The 25,312-nt window shown below is 38.5% G+C and overlaps 2 protein-coding genes across 2 annotated transcripts in view; both read left to right on the top strand.

Moving 5' to 3' along the window:
* The window catches only part of LOC112560589 (PHD and RING finger domain-containing protein 1-like), a 28,160-nt gene extending 3,945 nt beyond the window's left edge, over window positions 1-24,215 (top strand). Inside the window, exons 2-15 of the mRNA XM_025232522.1 lie at window positions 9,812-9,922; window positions 10,107-10,235; window positions 11,453-11,652; window positions 12,017-12,100; window positions 12,406-12,536; window positions 13,066-13,154; window positions 15,057-15,211; window positions 16,558-16,842; window positions 17,053-17,255; window positions 17,995-18,096; window positions 18,325-18,464; window positions 18,785-21,336; window positions 21,806-21,919; window positions 22,186-24,215. Coding sequence (XP_025088307.1) covers window positions 9,892-9,922; window positions 10,107-10,235; window positions 11,453-11,652; window positions 12,017-12,100; window positions 12,406-12,536; window positions 13,066-13,154; window positions 15,057-15,211; window positions 16,558-16,842; window positions 17,053-17,255; window positions 17,995-18,096; window positions 18,325-18,464; window positions 18,785-21,336; window positions 21,806-21,919; window positions 22,186-22,275 — 4,305 coding nt within the window. The 5' untranslated portion in view covers window positions 9,812-9,891 and the 3' untranslated portion in view covers window positions 22,276-24,215. The remainder of the gene's footprint in view (window positions 1-9,811; window positions 9,923-10,106; window positions 10,236-11,452; window positions 11,653-12,016; window positions 12,101-12,405; window positions 12,537-13,065; window positions 13,155-15,056; window positions 15,212-16,557; window positions 16,843-17,052; window positions 17,256-17,994; window positions 18,097-18,324; window positions 18,465-18,784; window positions 21,337-21,805; window positions 21,920-22,185) is intronic.
* Window positions 697-8,801, top strand: LOC112560590 (zinc finger CCCH domain-containing protein 13-like). Its single transcript, XM_025232523.1, has 5 exons — window positions 697-939; window positions 2,861-3,647; window positions 3,919-6,965; window positions 7,137-7,265; window positions 7,510-8,801. Exons 2-5 carry the CDS (start codon window positions 2,993-2,995, stop codon window positions 7,666-7,668), a joined length of 3,990 nt encoding a protein of 1,329 aa, XP_025088308.1. The 5' UTR covers window positions 697-939; window positions 2,861-2,992; the 3' UTR covers window positions 7,669-8,801.
* Window positions 24,216-25,312: the final 1,097 nt, after the last annotated feature.

Here is a 25,312-nt window from a genome sequence, read left to right as displayed (position 1 = left end):
CCATATAAAGGCTGCTTTTGTCTGTGGAATGTTACAGTTACAGCATAGCCCCATGAACTCTGGATACAAAACTCACTGATTTTAGAATTGTATGTTCATTCTTTAGCAGTTCGTTGCAATGGTAGTGGGTTTTTTCCTATGAGGTTTACCATTTCCAGAATTGGGTGGACATTACACTGGTCCAATCAACAAGGAAGTCAACATGGGAAATTTAGATCTCACTTGTAACCATGTATGTTCTTTGGCCATTCAACATGATCAAGAATGCAGATTACCCACTACATGGAAGCAGAAGTATGCAAAAGTGCTTGTCAACAGTAACGATGACAATATAAAACTGCTCTCACCTGCCATTTCTTACACATCTTTATTTTGTGTGCTGAGAGTCAGTTTTTATTAGTGTATATAATGACTTTTCTGGATTCTTTTCTGTACATGTTACATTATTAAGTAATTTTTGATATGTATCTAAATCCTTTGTGATGTTTACTTGTATGCATTAGCTTTGGGTTTTTTTTTTCCCTTTTGTTGTTCTTTGGTTCAAATGTTACAAGAAAGATTAAGGTGGCTCTTACAATATACTATGTCTGCTTTAGAGACATGAAATCAGGTTTGCAGCCTTACAGTACTGTTTCTTACTCAGTACTTGTACTTCGTGCTTGGTTGATTCAATTTCAGAGGCTGGGGTGTTCAAACGAATGGAAGTGCGGCTAGCATGCCCAGCCTAATGTGGCCACGTGCCATTGTGATGCATCGGCCATCATGGCCCCTTCCAGACTCGTTTGGACATTGAAGCCTCCTGTACCGTTTCAGCTTTCAACAGACGAAAGTAGGTCCAACAACCCTTCCGTCTTTTTGATGCAGCCAAAGAAGTCAAATTTCACTTTTTTTTTCTACCAGAAAGATTGGCCATTTCCAAGAAAAGTCTAGAGCAAACTAGTAAGTAATAGCCACTTTATCTTTCTTTTTCGTAACTGTCAGAGTGTTTTTTACATTTTGTTATCAAGACTGCTATCATGCTGATGTAATCCATGTTTGATATGTAATACTTGCATTGCACACTGTGCTGAACTTTTGTCTTGACACATTTGTAATGTCTGCAAGCATTTTATAGCTTACATCTGAAAGTCATTGATATGAAGTGTTTGTTCACTGCCTGCTTTGATGAGATGGGTGGGGAGAAGAATTTTTTAAGTCAACAACATTTATACACATTTTAAAAAAAGGTCAAATAGAGGTACATATACACAGAGTTTCCTTGTTTAGCTGTTAAGGGATTGTGGCCATTTTCTTCAAGGTCATTGATCACCATATTGTCGAAACATTAAACTCCACTTGATAGCTATGTCAAAGATGAAAGAATCTTGTCAAAAACTGTCTATTGCTAGTGCTATTTTAGCATAATAAAGCTTTGAAAGCATTTATGTTAAAAAGGACAATTCTTTTAAGCAATTAAAGTTGGAGATTTATATGGTGGTAATAAAGTGTAAGATGAAATAAAGTCATGCCTTAAATACAGCTCAGAACTATCAGTAGGGAGATGCTGTTTATTGCACCATTGAACAGTTGATGATTCTTTAATTTCTTTCATTTATCGTTTAAAGTTCTTTTAAAGAATATCAAGGTTCGTCAGCATTCTCTGGAATAAATGGAAGTGCTAACATTGGATTACTCACGCACCCAACAAAACAAAAAATTAAAGCAAAAAAAAAATTGTACAAAATTAACTGTAAGTATCCTTTAATGAAAGCATATATAAAAGAACTAATAGGAGATGAATTAATGTCAATAAGAGCTATAGAAACGTTAAAGACTTCTAATGGGTGTAAACAAGAAAACATATAAAAATTGCTTTGATGGGTATCATTCAAATACTGTTCTGTCTTTAATGCATAGTATTGCCTAAAGGTTCCTCCCATTTTACACTTATAATGGCTGTAAAGTGCCTTTTTTAAAATTGGAGAAAATTGTTTCATTCAAAGATTGTGGTGGTCTGGTTTCTGTTTTCCACAATAAATGCCAATCTTTAATATTTTTTTTTCCCAAATTTGTCATTCTTATAATGGGATATATAGTTGAAATGCGCAGAAAGACACCAGTCTCTAAATCTCATAAGTATGTAAAGTAATAGATCATAGCTTAGTATGTGAAAAATAGTAATGTATTTTTGCCAGTATTTCCTTACTACTGAGCATATTAAGTACTAGAAATTGTAGTTGCTTTGCATTATTTTCAAAATTTAATGCATCAATATCATGAGGAAAATAGTAAAATGCTCACTACTGAGGAGAAAAAGTACAGTTGAAGATAACTAGTTGTATACATACGACAAAATGTGCTAATATGCATTACATCTTACCCTCTTTCCCCCTCATATTACCTGCTTGCCCAGTTCTCCCTTTCTCCCATATGTCAAACATAAGGAAATGACAGTTTCAAAATCACTAGCTTGCACTGCCTATAACTTACCTAATTAAAATGGACTGTTAAATGGGAAGCACTTGTTTTCACTAGTGTAGCCATAACATTTTTTGTATGCTAGTATTTTAGGCCAAAAGTAAGTTTGCATTGGTATTAAACCAGTTTGAAGACATAAGACTTTTGAATTCATTCCTTGCGTTGTATTTTAATAGGCTAGGGAAATTTTATCCACTAAGTTTTTATCATTTCATTTTATCAGTTATTACTGACATTTTGAAACAGGCAGTGAGCAATCATCGCATATGATAAAATCTTGATATAAAGATGTTTTAGAGAAGTTCACATGCATAGTAAAATAAAAACTGATTAATCCACAAAAAAGAACTAGTATACACAACACTGAAGACTAAGTTTAAGCAAATTACTACTTTCATTACAGATACTGCCAAGGGTAGCTGCTTGTCACTCAGCAGCAGCCAGGCAAGATCGTAAAAAGATTTTCCTAAGACTGGCTCAAGACCTGAACAAGATGTAACAGTTATCAAAGAAGGGGAAAAGTACTAGAAAAGTGATGATGGAAAGTAGCCCAGAGTACCCTAGCTCCTCAGAGGAGATGGGTATGGAGATAGATCTGGAGGCTGGCTCATCAGAGTCTTCACCCCGTGTGGAACAGGATGATGGTGCCAATTCTTGTCACAGGAGTGAGAATGGCCAGGACAGTCGGTACTCCCCAACTCACCCAACAGGGGATGAAGAGAGTGATGATAGTTTTCAGGACATCGACCACAGACACAATACCTCGGCATCTGGCAGCCAGCACTCCAGTGGCGCCAGCTTCCCCACTGACTATGGCTGCCATAGTGACACATCAGGTGGCAGCCATGCAGACCATGCACTCAACCATGGTTCAGTCAGCCATGATGATGGTGACAGTAAAGACTACAAAATTGATCATGATGCATTACCTGTGAGTGACCACAATGTCGACAGCCCCCAAGAACTGGGCCCTAGCCAAGCTAGTCAAGAATCAAGGGGAAGTTTTGAAATGAGTGATACATTTTTAGACAATTTGTGTCCTCCAGACAATGCTTCTGAGGAGGGGGAAGAGGAAGATCGGGGTATACAGAAAAAGGAGAAGGCAGGCGATCAGCAAGAAAATTGTAGAAGGGACCGCATTGAAAAACACACTGAGCTTGGTCCTGAATCCAGCCCAGTGCCAGAACACAGTGAGTCTTGTTATTACATATTTAACTATGTCAAGTGTCTTGAAAGGCAGCAGAATGTTATGAGCTTAAAAGTTTTCTGAAAATTGGAAGCTGCTAAGCTATAATAAAATTATAACTTATAAAGGTTATGATATTATAATATATCCCAGATTGTACAAATAAGATTGTCTTACAGTTGAAGAGTAGTTTTGAAAACCTTGCATTGTAGGGTGTCATTGTTAATTCACTTTGAGGTCAAGGTCTGTACTTATATTCTACTTATTTGCCACAGGTCAGAAACAGTCACAAGATGTCCTGCTTTTGTCACCTGCTGAGCACCTAGAATGTAGAGAAGAGGAACAATATATGGCTGAAAGAGAAAATTTAAGCAAGGAAGAGAAGTTACATCCTACAGGACCAGTAGCAGCAGGACATGGTGAAAGTGTTGCTAAAAATAGTCAAAGGGAAGATGTTTCAAAAAGGAAAGATTCTGATAAAGACTCCAGAAAGGCTCATGGTAGTGATGATCGCATTGGCATTGCAGAGACACCGCCTGACTTTGATGAAAAGGAACAAGCAGATCTGTGTGTTCAGGAAAAGTACCCTTCTGACACAAGGATGTCAGAAGATAACAGGGTCTCACATTTACTATCTGAGGAGGACATAGAAGATGCTAGGAGCTCAGCTACAGAGCATAGCATCTCAGGAGCTAGATGCCTGGGTGTGACTCGAGTCATTGAGAGGAGAGACACTGAAGAGGGGGAAGAAGGTGACTCAAGAGTTGTACAGGCTGTTAAGGCAGAACCTAAGTATGAGAGTGATGAAGATGTGCAGATAATTGAGCCACCTGCAGAAACAGAACCCATTGATATGCTTATTGTTGAAGATGATGAGGATGATGACATCAACCAAATACCCAAAATGCCTATCTCAGAGTTGCCACGTATACCAAAAAAGAAACGAACAGTAGAACAGGATGGGGCAGACTTGCGCATTGTTATTAGAGAGGAAGGGCGGCACCGAGATGACCCTGACCGACGTCGAAAAGAGGAAAGGCGACGAGAGTCTCGCCATGAGAGAGATTCGCATAGAGACAAAGACTCATATAGAGAGTCTCACAAAGACTCTTACAGAGAAAAAGACTCATTTAGAGGTAAAGACTCATATAGAGATAAGGATGTACACAGAGACAAAGAGCCTCATAGAGAAAAGGATTCTTCTAAAGACTCATACAGAGAGAAAGATACATATAGAGAGAAGGATACATACAAAGACTCATACAAAGACAAAGATTCATACAGAGATTTGTACAAAGACAAAGATTCGTACAGGGACAAAGAGTCTTATAGAGACAGAGAGTCACAGGGCAGAAGTGAGTCAGATCGGCGGTCAGATTCAGGAAGGCGGTCTGAATCTGATCGCTCCCGAAGACGACGTCATCGGTCACATAGTCGCTCTCACGAGAGGAGAAGCAGATCACGAGAAAGACGGCGAAGTAGAAGGTCAAGGTCTAGGTCTAGGTCACATTCAAGGGATCGATCACATCACCGCAATCGCAGATCAAGGGGCAGGGAGAGATCTGGAGACAGAGAAAGACAATCCCATAAAAAGAAACGCAAGGACAAAAGCCGTGAACGTCGATCACGTAGAAGCCCATCTGATTCTCATTCACGCAGTCCACTTTCAGTTGACAGAGAGGGTTGGAATAAAGAAAATCTTAATGATGACGAAGAATCTGATGTTGATATTGTAGAAATAACTCGCCGAAAGCGTCACTCTCGTCACCACAGTGATAGCAAACCAGATGAGGCACCAGTCCCAGCCAAGAGGCAGGCTGTGACCTGGAGCCCAAGTGATACCCATGCCAAAGACCCATCAGAAACTCCTTCTCCAGTAGCATCCCCTGTCCCTGAACCTGTGCCAGAGGCACAAGAGGACGAGACAGATGATGAAGAGGAGAAAGGAAAGTTAGAAATAGTTGATGTAGAACAAGAAGTGGAATCGCCTGCAGTTGATGAGCCAGCTGATAGTACTGAGGATTCAGCTAGTGGTCTTATTGAGAAAGGTGAGGAGGAGCCTTCAGACATAATTGTGCCAGAAAAGACTGAGGATGCTTCTCAACAAGTACAGACTGTAACGAGTGGTGAAGGGTTGTTGCCTAGGTCAGTGTCTCTGGAAGGGCCTCTGCCAAAACCTGGTTCGGGTGAAGGTCTTTTACCAACACCTGTACGTGGTGGCAAGCTTGAAGAAAGTGTTTACGATCCTGCTCATCCAACAGATGAAGAACTTGAGAGAGAGGCTTTGTTTGCCAGTGGAGAGGCTCATGCCCTCCCACCTCCCCAGCTTGACATGATGGGTGGACTAGCAGGGCAGTTTCTCAGGGAAGGAGGGATATTACAACCACCTTCACAAAGTGTACCTCTTCCTGCTGTGACATTTGGCCCTCATCGTCACCTCCTTGTCAATCCTGTTATTGTCAGCCGTCCACCTTATCCCCGCTTTTCTTCCCAGATGCCTGCTCCACCTTTGCCCCCACGCTTCCAGTGGCAGGTTGGGGGACCTGGCATCATTTCACTTCAGAATCAGTTTGGTCAACGCCTTCCTCCAGCACCTCCACCTCCTCCTCCCAGAGGATATGCTCCACAGTTAAATGGAGGATTTGAAACTCTGCCTCTGGAAGGACCTCCCCCAACAATTGGACAGTTCCCTGCATCAGTTCACACATCCCTATCAGACATTGCACCCATGCCAGCACCTCCTATTCCTCCCCAGGCTCTTCACTTGTTGCCACATCCTCCATCTCAGCCACATCCACTGTCTCATCAACACTCTCTGTCACATCAGATGGAGGCTGGACTCCAGGAAGAGGAGATGGCAGGAAAGAAGTTTGATCTCCCTTTGCCAGAACTGTTGGCTTGTAAAAATCTTGCAGGCTTGAAGGATTCAGAAATTTCCACCAGGCAAGAAGATAGCATATCTAGAAGCAAGCTGTTGCCATCTGTTTTTAAAGTACCCTTGCCTCCAGGACCTGCAGGAAAAGCTGACAACAAAAACAGCCTGTCAGCAGTTCAGATCATGGATGTGGCACCTGATGATCCAGAGGATTCTACAGAGGTCATTGACATGGATATGTCTCCTCTGGAGGATGAGTGTGAGTTGGAACTTCCTACACCCCCAGACCAAGACACAGAACCTGCACATGGCCATAGTGAGGTCAACAACTCCAAACCTCTGGCAGCCATAGATTTAAAGGCACTGAGCAGCGTCATAAAGAAACTGACATCTCAGGCTGGGGATGATGTTCCTACTTCTGCTGTTGACCTGACCAACAAGGAGAAGGTAAATGTTTTAAGATGTGCCTTTCTGCACAGGTCTATAAAATAGATTGCACATGTAGTTACAGTGTCATATCTTAAAAATGATACAAAAATAATGGCAATTTGACCTACAACATCTGTGCAAACTAAAGTGTTTTATCAGTTACATCTTATGTTTATGGTATCTTTGCAGTATCTCAAAAAACTCCACCTGCAGGAGCGTGTGGTTGATGAAGTAAAACAGGCTATCAGGCCATTCTACAGCCACAAGAAAATAAGCAAAGATGAGTACAAGGAAATTCTTCGGAAGTGTGTACCAAAGGTAAGACAATGATCCATCCATAGAAAAGAAAATTAAATACTAAAGTTTCTTGCACATTATGTTCAGGGAGGGATGTCATCTAGGTAATAAATGGAAGAAGTCATTATGTTGCTTCTACAGAATTTAAACATCTTTTCAGAAGAGATTTAACTTGATGCAGCTGTGTGTGAAACAAGAATTATTTTATATATTTTTAAATATTTTTTTTTATTTTGTTACTTAAAAGCTTTGTGTGTGTCCCCAGGTATGCCACAGCAAAAGTGGAGATATCAACCCACAAAAAATACAGCAGCTTGTTGAAGCTTATGTAACAAAGTTCAAGAAAATGCGTAAAGGCAAAAAGGACAAGCCATCAAAAGACAAAATGAAAGCTAATGGAGAGCGCATAAAGTCGCAGAGATAATGTTTCTAATCATGTGTTCAAGCTGGAGTTGTTGCTAAAATGGCAGTCTGTTGAACATAAAATGAAATATGTCTCTGCCTGTTTCTGTAAAGCTGGTTCAGATGGGTTCCACCTTCAGTGTTCTGTGACTGAAATTTCAGTGAAAGAGCAATTGAAGGTGATTACTCCCAGGAAAACTTCTTAGATTATGTGTTGTTCCCATGTTTTGATTAGTGCAGACAAAACTCAGTGTTCAACTGCTACGATTCACTGTCATGCTTAGACTGAAGATCTACTTCACTTTCCTTTCACGGGGTTTTTGAAATGAATGTGATGTCCATGGTGAAGCAGATGTGAAAGCACATGAGACAAAAGCAACCAGTGAAAGCAGTACTTAGAAATAACCAAATTTCAGTGCTTGACCAAACATATAATTATTCTGATGTGTCTGCTTGTAAAACAATCATGCTACCTTGTGAAATACAGTCGTGAAAAGTTTTATAATATATGAGTGTGTGTAAGTGCAATTGTTTGTGCATGGAGGGGATTTGGAAATAGAGTGCTAGTTAGCAAGACTGACAAAAATTAGTTGCTAGTAAAGATACACTGACAGTTTTCTCTCAGTCTGCCACATTTAGCACAAAATAAGTCTCAAAATGGTAGAAAACAGACTGACAGAAAATCCAACAAAGTGAAGGTAAAATAGTGTGCGGACACAAAAATCTTGGCAGACGTTGAATGGCCCCCAAGTACCTGTATATTTTTGGGGATGTATAGGATTCTAATGTAAAGACTTATGCCAGGCACATCTCCATCCACTGATTAAACAAATGTTGAAAATGTATTTTTTCCAGTGTGTTATTAATGTAATAATAAAAGCCTTTTAATTAAGATACTATGATCATATGGTTTTGGCTGCAGCTCTACTACATGGTATAGTGAAAGATGATCTTACAACTGTCCCAGCAATATATGCATATTTGTGCGTGCATGTGTGTGTGTGTGCACATGCGCTTGCGCATGTGTTTGACTCTGCAACAGTGTAGTTGCATTCTTTGATGTTTAGCAAGATGTTCAACATTTTGTTACTATTTTGTGTTTATTCAAACTCATTTCTTTCATCTTGCGTCAACATTAAAACATCTTGTACAGTCTTTGATTTGCTGGAGTTTTCATTCCTGGTGTATGATGAACTGCATGTGTGTATGACTTTGCATTCTTATTCTTAGCATGTGTTACAAGAGTAAAAGGGCTGTACTAAATTGTACTGTGCGGACATTTTTCTTTGCAGAGAACAGGTAGGGATTAGTAAGCCACATGGTTCAGCTCAGCAGTTTTTTTAAATTGATGCAAACTTCTGTATATCTACTTTGTTTAATATCACTGTAAACTTGAGACTATGTTCATAAACCATAATTATTTGAAAAAAGTATTATATCCAAGAATTTTTTTTTTTAAACTGAGTTCTTTTGTTCTAGAAAGGTTTGGTGTACTGTATAACTGGCAGTGATTGGCCAAAATATTCTGCCTACAATCTGGTTTACTTCTTACCCACACACCATGGGGTTAAGTTTATTCTTGTTACTCCTCGAGGAGCATAGGGCCACAACACACCATATATAACCTGCATATCAGTGCTTGTTTGTGTCTGCTATTTTCCAAACAGAAATCTACACATTTATTGCTGTCATGTTCATTTGAGAAGATGAAAGCTTAGGTCTGAATAGGATCCTCCTATAAAGACGATGCTAAATATATTCTACAATGTTGGTGAAGTTCTGGCAGTTACAGTTCTTACACCTCTGGGAATTGAAGTATTGAGTATTGTGAGACAGACTGCTATGGCCATATTGAGATGTGACTGCACTTTAGATGTTAGACGAGATAATGTGTTAAAGTCGCCCTTGCAGTGACAGTAAAGGTATTTATTTCTGTAAGTTTTTTTTTTTATGTTCAGTTACAAGAGTAGACTTCTGCTACTATGAGCATCTTCAAGAAATTGTGTTTGTGCCTCCCTCATTCAAATCTTTTTGGTTAAGACGGAAACTTTTTCTTTGATATGTAGCTGAGTCATTATTCTTCAGCACACCTAGCACTTTCTTGTAACTTTTACCAGAATGGCTGGAGACTGCTTTCACCTTCCTTTTCATTATGGTTATTTCAGATAACAGCAACGTTGACGGCTATCCCAGGAAAAAGAGATTGGTGTAAACAGCAGACCAAGACCAAGTTACAAATACACAAATGGTAGAAGAAAGAGATAACTTTGGAGCAGGTATGTCTAGGAATATTTAGTGTAAACATGGTCATTGTTTAGGTGTAGAAGTAATTATTATCTATCAATGATATTTTACAGAGCTCACCTCACTGTATTGGTGACAGGCGCTAACCGTTTCACCATCAGACCTCATAAAGAGGAGATCATAGTAACTAAACGTAAAAATAATGTTTTTTTCCAGATAGAACAGGAGGTCCATCAATGACACCCGAGGATGAGAGAGAGCTGACAGATGATGAACTAGAGGAGGAGGAAGATGACAGTGAAGAGGAGGAGGAGGATGAAGAAGAGGAAGAGGACGATGATGATGGTTGGTGATCACTAGCGTATCTTTTATTTGTTGATTCCAAGCATGCTGCATGAGTGTTTGGTGAAAGCTATGTAGGGATTGCACCTGGCATGTAATTTTCACATCTTTGCGGGCTGAGTAATAGTGAAAATCAATACTGGACATTATCATATTGGCATACAGAAACTCATAAATGCATAAAATTATTTCATTTTCACACCAAAATAAGTCATAAGAAAATAACAAAAAGTGATGGGGAACTAAATCAAGTATACAAATAAAGTCCAAAATATGTGGAAATCAACTGTTCCTAACTTATTCCATCTTGAGAAGGCACTTTAAAAATGTACAAGAAATTGGGCCTTTCTAAATAATCATGGTTACATAATACAACACACAAAAGTATGTCATTGTATGAGAATAAGTTTCCACCTGTTCAGTTTGGATCTGAAGAATATCAGAGTTGCGAATCTCTTCACTGATGTAAATACCACATGTAAAGATTTGTTTGACATCCTAGCTTTTGTACTTTCTTCAGAAGTCTGTAAAAGTTGACAGGTATATAGTTCTCTCATGGCAGCAAGTTGTGTTAAAATGTATGGACACAGCTGACATTAAATGTGTGTGAACATAGATCACTTGAAATTAAATGTAAAGCTAAGAACGGTTAGACTGCTAGAGTGCAGTTTTGGTGCAGGAATTGATAACAAAAGAAGACACCACAGTATCCTTCAGAATAATTTTTTTTGTACATGTATGGGTCCTTTCATTAGCTATGTTAAGTGCCCTTTGGCATATGTTCAGCTATCAGATGTCAATTTTAATATTAATTTTTGTTCTGTTTTTTTAATAAAATGCTAAAATTACTAGAAGAAAGTACTATTTGAATTCCATGTCTGTTGCAGTACAATAGGGAATTATGTTGTATATTCCAAGTGTTTTTTTTAGCTGAAAAGAATTTCAATCTTCACGAGACTTTTGACAATTTTTGGCGGTCATCTTTAAAAGTTGATAGTTGCACAAGAGAGATGCTATCACAGGACCATTCATTGATGTTTTCAGCCAGTCAGAAAATTTGTGTCTGGTGCACATTATTGTTGCTCTTAATGTTTCCTAATTATTTTTTTGCATAAAAGGCATGAAAAAATATAACCAGTCTTTTCAGAAAGGAAAATTATATTAGACTGCCTTTAACTAGTTGCGAGGAATGTACTTTTTTTTTTAACCTGCATTTTTAGAAAGCGAAGATGATGAGGATGGTGATGAAGGTGATGAAGAGGATGATGAGGAAGAGCTCTTGGCTGCTGACATTGACAGTGACAGTGATGAGCTGCCTGCCTGCCCCATCTGTCTGGACCGACTTAAAATGCAGGATGTGGGTTTACCTGAGTCATGTGACCATCAGTTTTGCCTTGAATGCCTCTTGGAATGGTCTCGGGTACGTGTTGACTCCTGACATCTTTAGAGATAAATAGATATATTGCACCAGTGACATTGAACACTTAAAAACTGTACTGCAAGGACAGACCGAAAGTCTTGTTGTCCAGACTAATGTAGATGTTTTTGGCTTAGTCTCTTCTGTTTTAAGATGTTTACCATTTTCATGTCAGAAGTAAAAATTTTGGAATTGTTCATCGCTTAAACCACATTTTAAACCAGTTTTCTTGTGGTTTCTGGTAATCTTTTTTAATTGCTCATACATCAGTTTATGAAGCTGCTGTGTTAGTCATTAATTGTTGAAATAACGCAATCATGTTAATTTATCTTGGGTTTTTACCTTTTTACCATTTTTTTTCCTCCAGAATGTTAACACATGTCCCATTGACCGACAGCCATTTAATATCATTCTTGCGCGTCACCCAGGCGAAGACAAGGTCTTCAAGAGAGTGAGTCCATCATGGTTCTTTGAGTAGAGTTTTTGTGGCACTGTTTTCAAATCCAGTACATTGCATTTAATTTTAAACAAAGTGTAAACTCATCATCCTAATGATATACATTTGATGTTTTCATTTTCGTAGTACGTGCTTTTTTTGAACATTTAATAAATTACAAACTCCACCCCAGATACTTTTTGTTTAATGTGGTGAAAATCATTATTAAGATGTTATCTGAGTGTAGTGCCTCCTATCACAGTGTATGCAAATCCATGGAGGTAGAGTATGTGATGGTAAACTATGATTGTGCACTGCAGATTAGTGTGGAAGACCACCATTTGAATGATGTAGAAATGTTAGAAGATGAAGAAGATACCACAGCCTGTGAGGTGTGTGGCCAGAGCGACCGTGAAGATCGTCTTCTACTCTGTGATGGATGTGACAATGGGTATGATTTTGACGTAGTAAAACTATAATCTTCTGTCATATAAGAATGTGTCACTTTGTTATCGTTAAAGCATATGATTTTTTCTTTTTCCTTTGATAAATTTATGTTTCAAACCTCTTAAACATAAAGCCAGATTTTAAAAGCGATCCATGCTGTGACTGAAGATGTATTGATATTATGCATACATTTTACAGATTACATCCCTTTGTTGCAGGGACATTCTAATGTCATAACACTCTTTGGTTACACTTCTAATTTATTTACTTATTGTGTGTATTTCTTAGGCTTCTTGATAGGAGAGGAAGGCATTGAACATTTTAATCATTTTTATAGGATACATTTTTTTAAAGACACTTGAAATGACCAAATTAAATAATCTTAATAATCAAACTAAAGAAAATAGGTGCATAAGTCTGCAGGTTGTTATATGCTTATATTTATAGCTAGCTGTGCATCATTTCATGATGTCTCAGATTCTGCATTTAGCTCCACAAAACTTAGCCCTCAGAATGGTTTAATGCTACTGCAGGTATCATTGTGAATGTCTGAATCCACCATTGGAAGATGTGCCAGTTGAAGAATGGTTTTGTCCAATCTGCAGTGAAATCAATCGCCAAGGTAAATCACATGCTCCATTAGACACATAGTCTTTGTGGAGAAAGATCAGAGAGATATAAATTATGTTGCAATATTTGAAGCTAAATAATTTCTTAAACTACTCCCACCAGTATTATTATTTTAACCTTTATTTCATAATACTTTTTTGCGAAGGCCATGACAGAAACAGAATACAGTAAACTTACCTCAACATAAACTTCCGCAAGAAAAAGCAGATTTTTGGAGATAGTAGGCACAAAAACAGCATACAAAATGAGTGCAGTCAACAAAATTTGGCAAGAATATATACAGTAAAACATTTACTTTTTTGACAGCTTTGCTGTGTACACTGTACATTATTTAGATGTTTATACACACAGTATTCTTCTATTAAACTTTGCAACTATATATTCAGTACTCTGCTTCACTGACCACATATATCAAAATACATGTAAATTCAGCTACAAACACTGCTGTTGACATACCAATATATTTTGACTGAAGACAGAAGTCAGTTAAATGATGTAAAAATTGTACCATTTTATCTAGAAAACTAATGTTACAAAGATCCTTTCATCGTATTCTTGTTATTAGATTAAAGCTGAAATTTTGTGAAAATTAGGCAAAAGTATATGTGTGCACTCACTTTCACAGGTAACACACACGTGGGCATGAATATGTACAACTGCATGTTGTGTAGATTAGCTGTTAGAAAAATAAAGATAAATTAAAAAGCAGGTTCCTGGGATCAAAGTGTATGTTCCCTGTATTTATTTTATGTGTTTGCATTTAGTGTTATAGCTTAGAAAACAGAAGACCTTATAAAATTGTCCCAAAATCCATTTCTTGCAATATTTTATTCATATTCATGCAGTGATATATTCTTTCTTCCTCTCTAGCTTCTGACACACTAAAAAAGTGATCAATCATTTTAGTCTAGAAAACCAGCAGTGCAACTTGGATGTCCAAAGAAGAGCTAACAATGTTATGACCAGTTGCATAATTCTCAGGTGCACCCCAGTTTTAGTGGACCTAAGCAATTAACATCATCCTATATGTGCTCAGAGGAGTGCAAGCAATAGTGTGTATATACTTTCGTTGTAAGTCTGAACATACTGTACGTAAATAACATACTGTAAGCACTTATCTTATCCTAACACAGTAATTATCAAAAAACACATATACGTTTAATAATAACACCAAACACGAAGTTCACGTTACGACGTTTACGACGCAAAACCACGCGAAACAAGGCTTTATACAGTAAATGGGAGATGTGTCGTAACCACGAAACATCGTAACTCTGGGCTGAGGTAACCCGAGGACTGGCTGTACATATAACCCAATACATTTGGGTTATAAGACAAATAATCTTGTGACAGTCTTATGTGGCCTATCATTTGTGACCTTATATGAGATCCAGTTCTGCAATGCTTAATATACTGTATTTAAAATTGAGATTAACTTGATCTGACAATAAACCAAAGCTTTAGGTGTCACCCATCACTTTGGTAAAAAAAAAAATCATATTTATTTCACAGTAACATTTTCTGGCTGTATGTACACTATTTTTGATTACCACAATTTCAAATAAAATAACAGTTTCAGAATAGCTTTGGCCTTCTATATGCATAATTGTTGACATCAACAATGTCTTTAGACTGAAGCACACTTTTCAGTTGCTAGCAAGAATACATGTATTTTATGAAGTATTTGGGCTGGGCCATTGAACACAAATGCAAATAGAGGGATAACATATGGCTTCACTGTTTTTTAAATGATTTTTAACCATAATGGGGATGGTTGTGAGCTTATAGTGCAATGATATGCTCTGTGTGGGGCTACTTGCCGGCTTATACTGCATGTTGTTACATGTGTGTGCTTGCGTTAAATGCTATTGTTTGCTATCCTGTATCACCACAGCTGATGCTGAGGCAAAAGAGCAAGGTGAAACAGACGTACCTATCAGAGCACATCGACGACGCATTGCAAGGACACGTGTTAGTGAGCGAGTGCGTCACCGAATCCAGATCTTTCGCTTGAATGAGCGTAGACCTCTTGAGCTAATGTCATCAGAAGTGAGAATTTTTACCTAAAAATTTCTTTAAAACAAACACTTTAAAATAAGTAACTGTTTTATTGAGGAGACAGTTCACGTCAACTTCAGCTTTCTTCTCTATCTTGGCTAATAATTGACAGAGATGCATTCATACATACTTAATAGAAGGTAATAATACTTCAGCCGAGTTTGAATGTACTAGTTCCTTTCTGAATGAAGTTATCTGTGACCTTTTTTGGGATTTTGTAAAAGAAAGAAAAGAAAAAACAACTGTAAATTAAAAAATATGCAGCTGTAGACTAGAAATTAGTGGCGTATTTCTGAATTGTATAGTCATATGTAAATTTCATATTTTTCTACATGCTAAATTTGTTAAAAATAGGTGTTTTAATAATATAGCTTCAGAGATAAGATAGGGAGGTGAGGAATTAACTTCAATATTAGTTGTGTATTTTTTGGACTTTGCAGTGAAACTGAGTTTGTTTTACTTTCCTGCTTTTCAATATGATTTCTGTTGCAAAATGCATATTTTGTGAAAAACTTCACATATCATCTTCCATGATTGGTGTTTAAGCCATTCACTGTTATAGAAAAATATATTATAAGGTCATGAAATTAGATAATTTTATGTATGTGAAAATGCTAAAATCCTTAGCAAAGATTTTAATAAGTGAATGGTCCCCGAAAGCATGTTTTTATCTTGCCAAGCTGCAGCTGTATATTGCTTTTCAGAGTAAGGCACTCAATAGGAAGGGTAGTGCATGATGAAAAATGGCTTATCCACTCTAGGGGGTTTTAGGTTGGAGGAAACCACTGCATGGGTGGCTAATATCGACATGCAATAAGGCTATCTGCAATAAATATCTTTGACTGACCTTAAATTAAAACACATGGACAACCTGTGGTAATGCAAATTTTAAAAAAGTCACTATGCTGCAGTTCTACTGCCTTGAAAAACTTAGCACTTGTAATATTAACTTCTGCAAACGTTTTGAAAATATTTGAATGCATACTCATTCGATTTCGGGATGTTGCCATCACATTCTTAACGATTAACAACTATGTAAACAACACTTCACCACAAAAAGGGTTCTTGCCTTGGCCAAAGGCACATAGAGACTGCTGCTATAGCCTAGAAAAAAGTCATTGTAAGTTCATACAAATTTCAATGTTTTTATCAGTTACTAACTCTAAACACAGATTTCTATCAATCAAAAGTGTCGTAATTTTTTTTAAAAGCTTATTGGCAGTTTATTTAAAACATCATTTAGGCTGTTCTCAAACAGCTGGGGCTATTTTATGGTTGTGGCTTTGAGCAGACAAGGTTCACTGTGACTGTTAAAGATACGAATAAGTTGTTTGCAGGATGAACAAACGATTGACCATGGTTCAGCTACATCAGCCACGCGTAGAAAAACACCACAAAAAACAGGAGTTCGTAAGACAAGGAAGAGAAGGCGTTCAAGGAAGCGCAAATCTACAAAGAAACGCAAAACAACAAAAAAAGGTGCAACAACAGGAACGTCACCAAAAGGGAAGAAGAGAAAAACAAGGAAAAGGAAGGGTAAGACAAGAAGGAGGAAAGGAACGAAGAAAAGAAAGGTCAGCTGCAGAACCACAAGTGCTGCAAGACGTGGACCAAGCCTGACAGTGAGTGTCCTTAATTTTGCACTCCACTTCTGTGTATGTTGTTTGATTCTGTCTTCTCTCACATTCCATCTGCTTATCTTTTTCTATCCCTTTTTTCACTTTTTCCTCTCTGTCAGTTCTTCTTTTTGTCTTGCCTTAATCTTTTCATGTGTCCCATACGTAGTCTTGAGTTTTGTTGAGGTGTTACATGCGGGTTATCCTGTGTTGCAGAGCCAAGCTTTCTCAATCCCTCTCAGTCAGACCATCAAGGGACGAATAGCTGAACGCCTGGGACTATCCAAACCCCCACCAGGCCGAACCATCCCTTTGCAACGTCGGCCGGCTGACCGTGGAACAGAAGTGCGCCGTGGTGATTCATTCAGTGCAGGACTCTCCATTTTAGGAGATAGGGATGAACTTATACAATTCCATGAGTAAGTTCTGTTTTGTGTAATTTTGCTAAAATTGTTCTGCACCTGTATGACTCGCAAGACTTGTCCTTTAGGCTATTTCTTCTTTAACTTTAACAGGTGACCTAACTATTAGGAGATTAAGGGCCACAACTGAAAAAAAAGGGAGGAAATATTCTAATTTGCTACCTGTGTATATGCAGTTTAGGATGGTGTGTATATATATTCCTTGTATTGATAACTGGAGCTCTCAGATTTAGACATGCTTTAAGAAAATATGTGAAATATTTCTTCCATTTGGAGGTTAAAATGGTACCAAATTTACATCAGTTCCTGAATTTCACATAGCATTTAAATCCCAAATGACAGGATATTGCATGGATGTATCTGGGTACAAACATGCTCGGCTATTTTCATCTTTGTGCATTTCCAAGTACCTCTAAGGTTGTAACCTTCTAAAGTTGTGAAAGTAAGAATGTCAAAATGAATTAACATTTTAAGTTAAAAAGGAAAGACCAAAATAAAAAATAACCCTCAAAGTGTAATACCTTTCTAACTTATTTTAATAGCAGAGTGATCAGACTGCAAGAAGATTTTTTTGGTGACATTTTTATTAAGAGTCGTCATATTTTAAATGAGTGTAACAGCCTAAAAATACTTCATTTTTGTTTTGAATATTTTCCATTTCTTTAAATGTTTTTACCCTTTTATGTGTTTATTTTGTCTTAAAAACAACTAGCAGTCTTTGCTTTTTTTACTGCAGTGTGGATGATGAGTTTCCTGCCACCCAAATGCATCCTGTTATCAGAAATACTGACAAGGCCATGCTGGCATCACTAATAATGAAAAAGGAACATGTCAAGAGGTAATTAATTGTAGCTGATGAGGCGATAAAGAAGTTAATGTTGTTAAGATGTAGCATACATTTACATTTTGCTTTTTTTTTTTTTTTTTAGTTAAATGTTACCTGAGCTTATTTGTTTTTACTAAGAATTTAAGAAGAAAAGTAAAAAGTCATCAGGCCATCATTAGTGTTACAGACTGATTTAAAAAAAAAATTGAAATCTGGTGGTTTCTTAATCTGACTTGACAGAGCTATACCAGCATCCAGAATTGCAGAAGGCGTGCCAGTGCTAGCCTCAGGACCAGCCTCTTTTGACCTGCTGGGTTCCATCTTTCAGGAGCAAAGTCTGCTACATATGGATAGTTCTCATGTCCACATCTGCAGAGATGGTGAGTGGATATTCACATTATCACTGGCAACAGGATAGACACAACATATAGTCTGAAGTAGCATTTATGGACTGACAGTTTTGCACCAACCCAGACAGATGGAAAGTGTAAAATGATTTGTTTAGATTCATGCAGAATTAGGTAAATAGTTTAATTTTCATAAATTGGCAGTGACAAAACAACAGGACAGTAAATACAATGGTTTGAGCATACAAGAAAGGGGAGGGAAGGGGGTGTGTGGTGGAAGAGACCTCTCTTGTACTCTCTCTCAAAACTGAGCATAAAAAAAAAAATATGCTGAAAGCATTGAATATTTTCAGGTTCCCTAAAGGCCACCAAGCCAGTTAAGATGCCCACCTGTACCAGTCCCCCAACTGTACCTACTGCTGGATACATTAATGTGGACCATGACACTGCTGAAAGCAACCCTGACAGTCAGCCATTCAGTGACCAGCCTGCTGATGAAGGAGAACCAGGAGGTGAGAGTCCAAATGCCTCCACCCAGGACACCACACCTACTGTTAATGCTACTAGCAGTGAGCAGCCCAGCTCCACCTCTGAACAAGTGGCTTCTTCCAGTACCCTGCCAGAACAGCCTACTTTGGCTTTGTCATCTTCCAGTGCTTCCTTAGGATCAGAGGATGACAAGTCGTGTAATATTCCCACACATATTACAGATTCTCCCCACCTTGTTCCAAAAGAAAATGATTATCCAGAAAAGAAGAGAAAGGCTAGCAGATGGTCTGATGCCACTTTAGATGCTGGACCAGCCAGTTCCTCCTCAGACAGGATCTCTGAGACAGATGCAAAAAGTGTGAAAACTTGTGACATAAATACAAATCAGGAGCCAGTTACAACTACAAATGATAATGTTCTAAATGACAACTCTGTGTCAGACATTGAAGGATGTTCCTCTAGAAATGACAATAGTGTACTAGCCTTTGGTGACGAGGATACTGCAAAGAAAAATACCCTTTGGACAACGCAAACTATGGACAATGTTCTCTCCCAGAATGACACAGAGGAAGGGGAAATTATGGATTCAGAAAGTGGAATTATCTATGACATGCATTCTGCTGTCAGTGATAAGGGTAATAAAGAGGATGTTTCACATGGAGATGATATGGAACTAGAGGAAGATGCAGAAACACAAAACAAGGAGGAAGAAGAGATTGATGAGGAGGAGGAAGGTGAAGGGAGAGTAGGAGCACCTTTCACTCTTGCCAGTTTTCTGTCCCAGCTTTCTCAAAATCCAGACTTTGCTCAAACCCCCACTTCAGATTCAGCAGCTACAGAAGATGATCCAAAACCAAACCAGATGATGGAATATGTACATGGATGCTATGTGCGTGTTAACAAGAACAAAGTTGATATGACTGACTTGGACAAGCGGTTGGATGCATTAAGCAGGCAGCGCAGGGAGGAACGGTACCTCCTGCAGATGTATGGAATTGAGCAAGAGAGGTTTCAATCGCAAGAAAGGACATTTGACAAGGACAGAGAAGAGAGAGGTCGTGATAGAGATGACAGACCCAGGGAAAGCAGACATAGATCTCGCAGTGGCTCAAGGGACCGTCGAAGACGTTCAAGATCAAGGGAAGGTCGGAGATCAAGACGTTCAAGATCAAGATCGAGGTCTCGATCACCCGAAAAAAAGTCACAGAAACGACTGCAAGATGCTGGAGAAGATGAGGTCAAGGGAGAAGAGAGAAGTTGGAGATCGCGAGCAGAAAGTGACAGGCAAGATAGATATGGAGACCGTAGTAAAAACAGAGACAGAGATGCAGGTTCTAGACGACGGTCACGGTCACCCAAACCGGGCAGAGAAGATTATGGCAGCCGACGCATAAGCTCAGATGACAGTGATCGTTTTGCTCGTACAGGCTGGCGTGCCAGTCAAGACCTGGATCGACGAGGGGAGGGTGGTCGAAGGGGTCGTGGCTATGGTTGGGATAGCAGCAGGGGTGGCTATGAAAACAGTCGAAACCGTGATGGTGGTGGTGGTGGTTACAGAGAAGATCGGGGTATGGCTCGTAGTAGTAGGCAAGGCGATTGGAATGCTAGAGGAAACAACAGTAAGCTTGGTGACAGCAGCTATCGTCAGAATCGATTTGATTCAGACCCTGTTCAGGGTCAGCAAGAAGTGAGTCAAGATCGAGAAGCACATAGCAGTCTGGCTGGAGACTCAGCATACAATAAACAGGACACCTTCCCTTCAAAACAGTTACCAATGCAGCAGATGTCACATCAGCTCCATCAGGATCTGTACAATCAGACATCAGCTACCTCATTCATTAGTCCTGCAGGTCAGGGACAGGCACCTGTGAGTTCATATGTTGGACAGACTCAGGCACCTTCAAGCTCTGCTGGATTTCCTCCTTGGATGACCGCCAGTCAACCTCCACCAGATTTCAGTCAGCCCCCTCCACCACCTTCCAGCATTAACTTGCTGAGCAATGGTGATTTTGACTCCTTGAAGAAAAGTCTAGCTTTGCTGACAGGAATGGGCAATTCTGCTAGTCCTGCAGGCACTCCAGGCATTCCTACTGCACAGCCAATATACCACCTGGGCAGCCTGGGACCCACAACAGCACAGAGCGCCAATGCTTTCCCATCAATGCCCCTGCAGACAGCATCAGGCTATGGTGTTGGAGCTATCTCATCTATACCAACACCTACAGGACCAGTTCCCACTCCATCACCTGTGGAACCATGGAGAAATTACAAGCAGGCACAGTCCACAGGCTTTGGGGAGCTAGGAAGTGCACAGTCTTTTTCAGAGTCAGCAATGGCAGAAGGTACCTCTGGGGAAGCTCATGTTGAGGATGTTCAACTGGACATACCAGTCCCCCCTAGTGGTGACCAGACAAAGGTAAGTGTTTTAATGTGCATGGCAGATAAAAAAAGGTCAATGCTTGTTGATCATCACTTGAGCTACAAAACAAAGTCGTTTAGATAAAGGCCATAATGAAGACTTTTTTGAGAGAGTTGGTAAAGCTTGTACACAAATTCAGTAATCAGACTTTTAGAGGTGAAGAGGCTATTAAGAAACTTGGCATCTTTTACAAGCAGTTGAAAATACTTCAACCACAGTTAAAGCTTTCTGTCTTACCAAACTTAAAGTGTTTTATTTTTAGTGGATGTGAGTGGTATCATAAAATACAGATGACTGAGGATTGGGGTAGCAGACTGGGTTTTGCAGAAGAGTTTTGTGAGATCTGGAGATTTAAAAAAAAAAGTGTGTAGGCATGTAAATACTTACTGTCTGTTGATTACACAACTTCACTTTGTAACTATTGTGGCAGGAAGTAAACAATTCTGGAATAATGTGTCTAATACAGGATTTCCAGGAACAGGTTGTAGAAGAAGTGAAAGTGGCTATCCGCCCCTTTTATGCCAGTAAGCAGATCAGTAAAGACCAGTACAAAGAGATCCTCAGGAAGTGTGTACCTAAGGTACTGTCAAGGTTCCCATCATATTATATTTAGAAAGTTCTTTTGTAGAAATGGCATCACTAGACTGAAAGTACAAAAGTGATCATTTGCAAAAACGATGCATCTTGTTGGAAATAAGCTTTTCAATTTGAGTAGTAGATAAGGGCAATTGTGAGGAAATTTTCCATGTTCTGTTACCACAATTTTCATTCTGCTTTTTATCATATGGTAAAATAAAACTAAGTGCAGTTTAAGCTGTATGTAAAATCTGAGGCATTTTTATGCAGGTCTGTAACAGTGGTGAAATCAACAGCCGCAAGATTGGACACCTAGTGGCAGCTTATGTCAAGAAAATGCAAGCCTCTCGCCAGAAGTGAAAATGCTGACAGGATCATCATTTAATTAGTTAGAAGAGAAAGTGTTGACTTGATCATACATTTTATTCTGTTTTTTTTTTTAGTGTTTATTTTTCTTCTTTCTCATACCATCAAAGACTTCCCCCCAAGAAAGATTTATACTAAGAAGGAAGCAAAATTGTGCTACAGCATTTATTGTTGCTTCATTAACTGCAAATAAAAGGGTGTTGGCAAAGTTGACTCCTAAAAAAAAACCCAAAAAGCCCTTTATAATACTTCGCAGTGTTCCTACTCAGCAGCACTAGTTTGTATTTTCAACCTGACCGTATATAATATTTGTATAAGCTTAAATTAAAATGTTTCTGCAGAAAGTGAGCTCCAGGTGGGTGTTTAATAACGAACATGATGTAAAAGTGACCATGTGATAACCTTAGCTAGCAACCACTTTAATTCCCTCCTTCCGAATTGTCTTGGTGTCAGATGTTTGGTGTGGGTTTTTTTGCACCCATAGTGAGATATGCTTCTTATGAATGATTTTTTTTTAAATTGAAGTTTGCCATCATCTGCGGAAAGACTTAAACAGCAACTGTTGTGATTCATATGCATTGTTAAAGTATTCTAGAATCTTATTAATGCTTATTGCCAAGCAGACAATGCTTGTTTTGTGGCATGTGTTACATTCGCCATTGTGAATAAAATATCTTGTATTGTGAATGATTTAAAATACCTTGCAGCAGAAAAATGGACCTGAAACAAATTTAATGTATTAGATAAGACAGTATTGGGGTAAGGGAAGTATTTCACATTTTCCTGTATTTTTGTTTTACTGAAAATCATGCTTTTCTTAACTTCAAGTCCTCTTGTAGAAATTTGGAGTCGGTCATGTGAAACCCTGAACATGTCAAAGATCAGTTGTTTTTAGATGCAACAAATGGCAGATAAAATGTTGTACTAGGACACACTGCAGTCTTCTTCTATAAATGACAGGGGAAGTCTGATCTTGACCAGGAGAATAAATTTTCTGTATGAAGTATTGTAAAATACCTGTCATTCAAAACATTTTTTCCTGTTTTGGTTTCATTTGTGAACTTTTTTATTTTGCCTGCGGATTATTTCTTATTTTCTGAGATAGAAATCTTAAGGGCATTAAAAGCCCATAACATATATTTCAAATCTGGCATAAACCCCAAAAATATAAGCAGCTGCAGCTGAGAAAAAATATGCATATGTGTCTGTTTATGAAAATGTGAATTAACTGTTTTGTTGCTGTTCTTCATATATTCAGAGAATGTCTATCAAAATTGTCCTGGTTGTAGATTGGAGGTGCATCACAAACTGTGTTTTAAGAGTCAATTCATGAATGCTACCACTGTGTGCATAGGATATATGCCCAGCGTTTCTTCTTCCCCATCTAACTCATCCAGTCTAGGATCGTCGTAATCACTAGACTGGTGGTTTTTGTTTTGTTAGGTTGGAAGGGGTTTAGAATACAGCAACACAAAATGATCTTTAAAAAAATCTTGAAATAATTGTACGTTGACATGCTTTACATTTGTGCTCACATATATGCTGGGAGTAAAGAACCACATTTCTTTAGGTCTAACAGTATTTTAGAGTGTGATAGTGTGCATGTGATGGTTCTTGCTGATCCAGATGCTGGCAGGTATGAATGACAAAAATATTAAGTGCAGAAAAGGTTGTATAAAATCATGCATATAAGATGTGATGACTTTGTTTCGTGTAGTAACTGTCATACATATATGCCCTCCATGATGTTACACATGCCTTTTTCCACTGCCGTAACATTTTTTTTTTTAGTGTTATTTTGTATGAGATGTTCTGTTACGTGTAACATGCCTTGTGTCAATTGTGAAGGATACATTTTAATATCTCCAGCACTGTCTGATGTATAATCTTTGTATGATGTTTAGAGTGTTCAATAAAAAAAGAGATCAGAAGCATACTGGGGAATTTTTTGAATGGATGAATTCATGATGTGATGTTCAGGATTGGTCTAATCACTGATTTGGAACAAATGTTCTACCATGCAAATCTGGGCACACAGTAACAATAGAAGCATGTTTATAGCACAATTCCCTGCTCACAATGAGCTTGATAGGAACCATGATTAACAGATTGCTAAAATCTGTTAACAGATCGGGAGGGTTTCATCAACGCCCATCTGGCCGCTGATTCTGCATACCTGCAATCAGGACCAACAGATAGATGTTAGCATGCAACTTCTGTGTGGGAATGAATGTAGATCATGTGCCAGCCTGAATTATGATTGCATGAGGGTCTGGTGGAGCAAATATAAATGTTATGGTATTGTTGATGTACTTCCACATAGAGCTGCGTCTAATTTCTGAGACAAAATCTTATCTAACATATAACTTGGGAGAATGCAATGGGGGTGAAAAACAGGAAGATACCACTAACTGTAGGTATTGCCCCTCAGAAATGGTGAAAACCTTAGTCACTGTAAAGCAACGGGTAAAACATTCCTGACATGGGCCAGAAAAGGAAAAGTAGTGATGCCCAGATTTGACTCTTGTGATACATTTTAAACAGGTATTAAAGGGTAAGGAAATAATGACAATGGTTACATAGTGTGGCTAGTTTGTAATGGAGGTGAGCCACAAACTTGCCACATTTTTGAATGGTTTCTCTTGTACACCTTTATAGGTGGTGATTTCTGCGAGTCTCTAAATGTGTTTACATCAATAACTAGGACTAGGTACAGCTGCCAGAACTTTTTCTTCCATATTTTTTCACAGAAACAAGATCATATTCTGATGTCCTGTGTACACATCAAAATAGATTTAGGAATACATGCATGTCTGCTCTACACACACTTGGTAACTGCCAATTGTAAGCCACTCAGACAATAACAGTTAACGTAAATGTACACATATATATATATCCATATAACATACAATTGATCAGTCTCAGCATTCATATGTAATGGGCCCTCGTCCCAGTTTATTACTAATCCCATTTTGCAAAGTGCTCAGTCTGACGGACTAAAGGTAAAGAATCCCACAGCTAAGTGACTGTA

This window comes from Pomacea canaliculata, linkage group LG3 (assembly GCF_003073045.1).
Source record: "Pomacea canaliculata isolate SZHN2017 linkage group LG3, ASM307304v1, whole genome shotgun sequence".
NCBI classification, from domain to species: Eukaryota; Metazoa; Mollusca; class Gastropoda; order Architaenioglossa; family Ampullariidae; genus Pomacea; species Pomacea canaliculata.
Note: the sequence above shows the minus strand (reverse complement) of the source record. Positions and strands in the feature narration are given on the sequence as shown.

Coding starts and splice junctions, on each gene's coding strand:
- LOC112560590 (XM_025232523.1), top strand. CDS start 2,993: ATGATGGAAAGTAGCCCAGAGTACCCTAGCTCCTCAGAGGAGATGGGT. Junction 3,648..3,918: donor CAGCCCAGTGCCAGAACACA/GTGAGTCTTGTT, acceptor TATTTGCCACAG/GTCAGAAACAGTCACAAGAT. Junction 7,266..7,509: donor TTCGGAAGTGTGTACCAAAG/GTAAGACAATGA, acceptor GTGTGTCCCCAG/GTATGCCACAGCAAAAGTGG.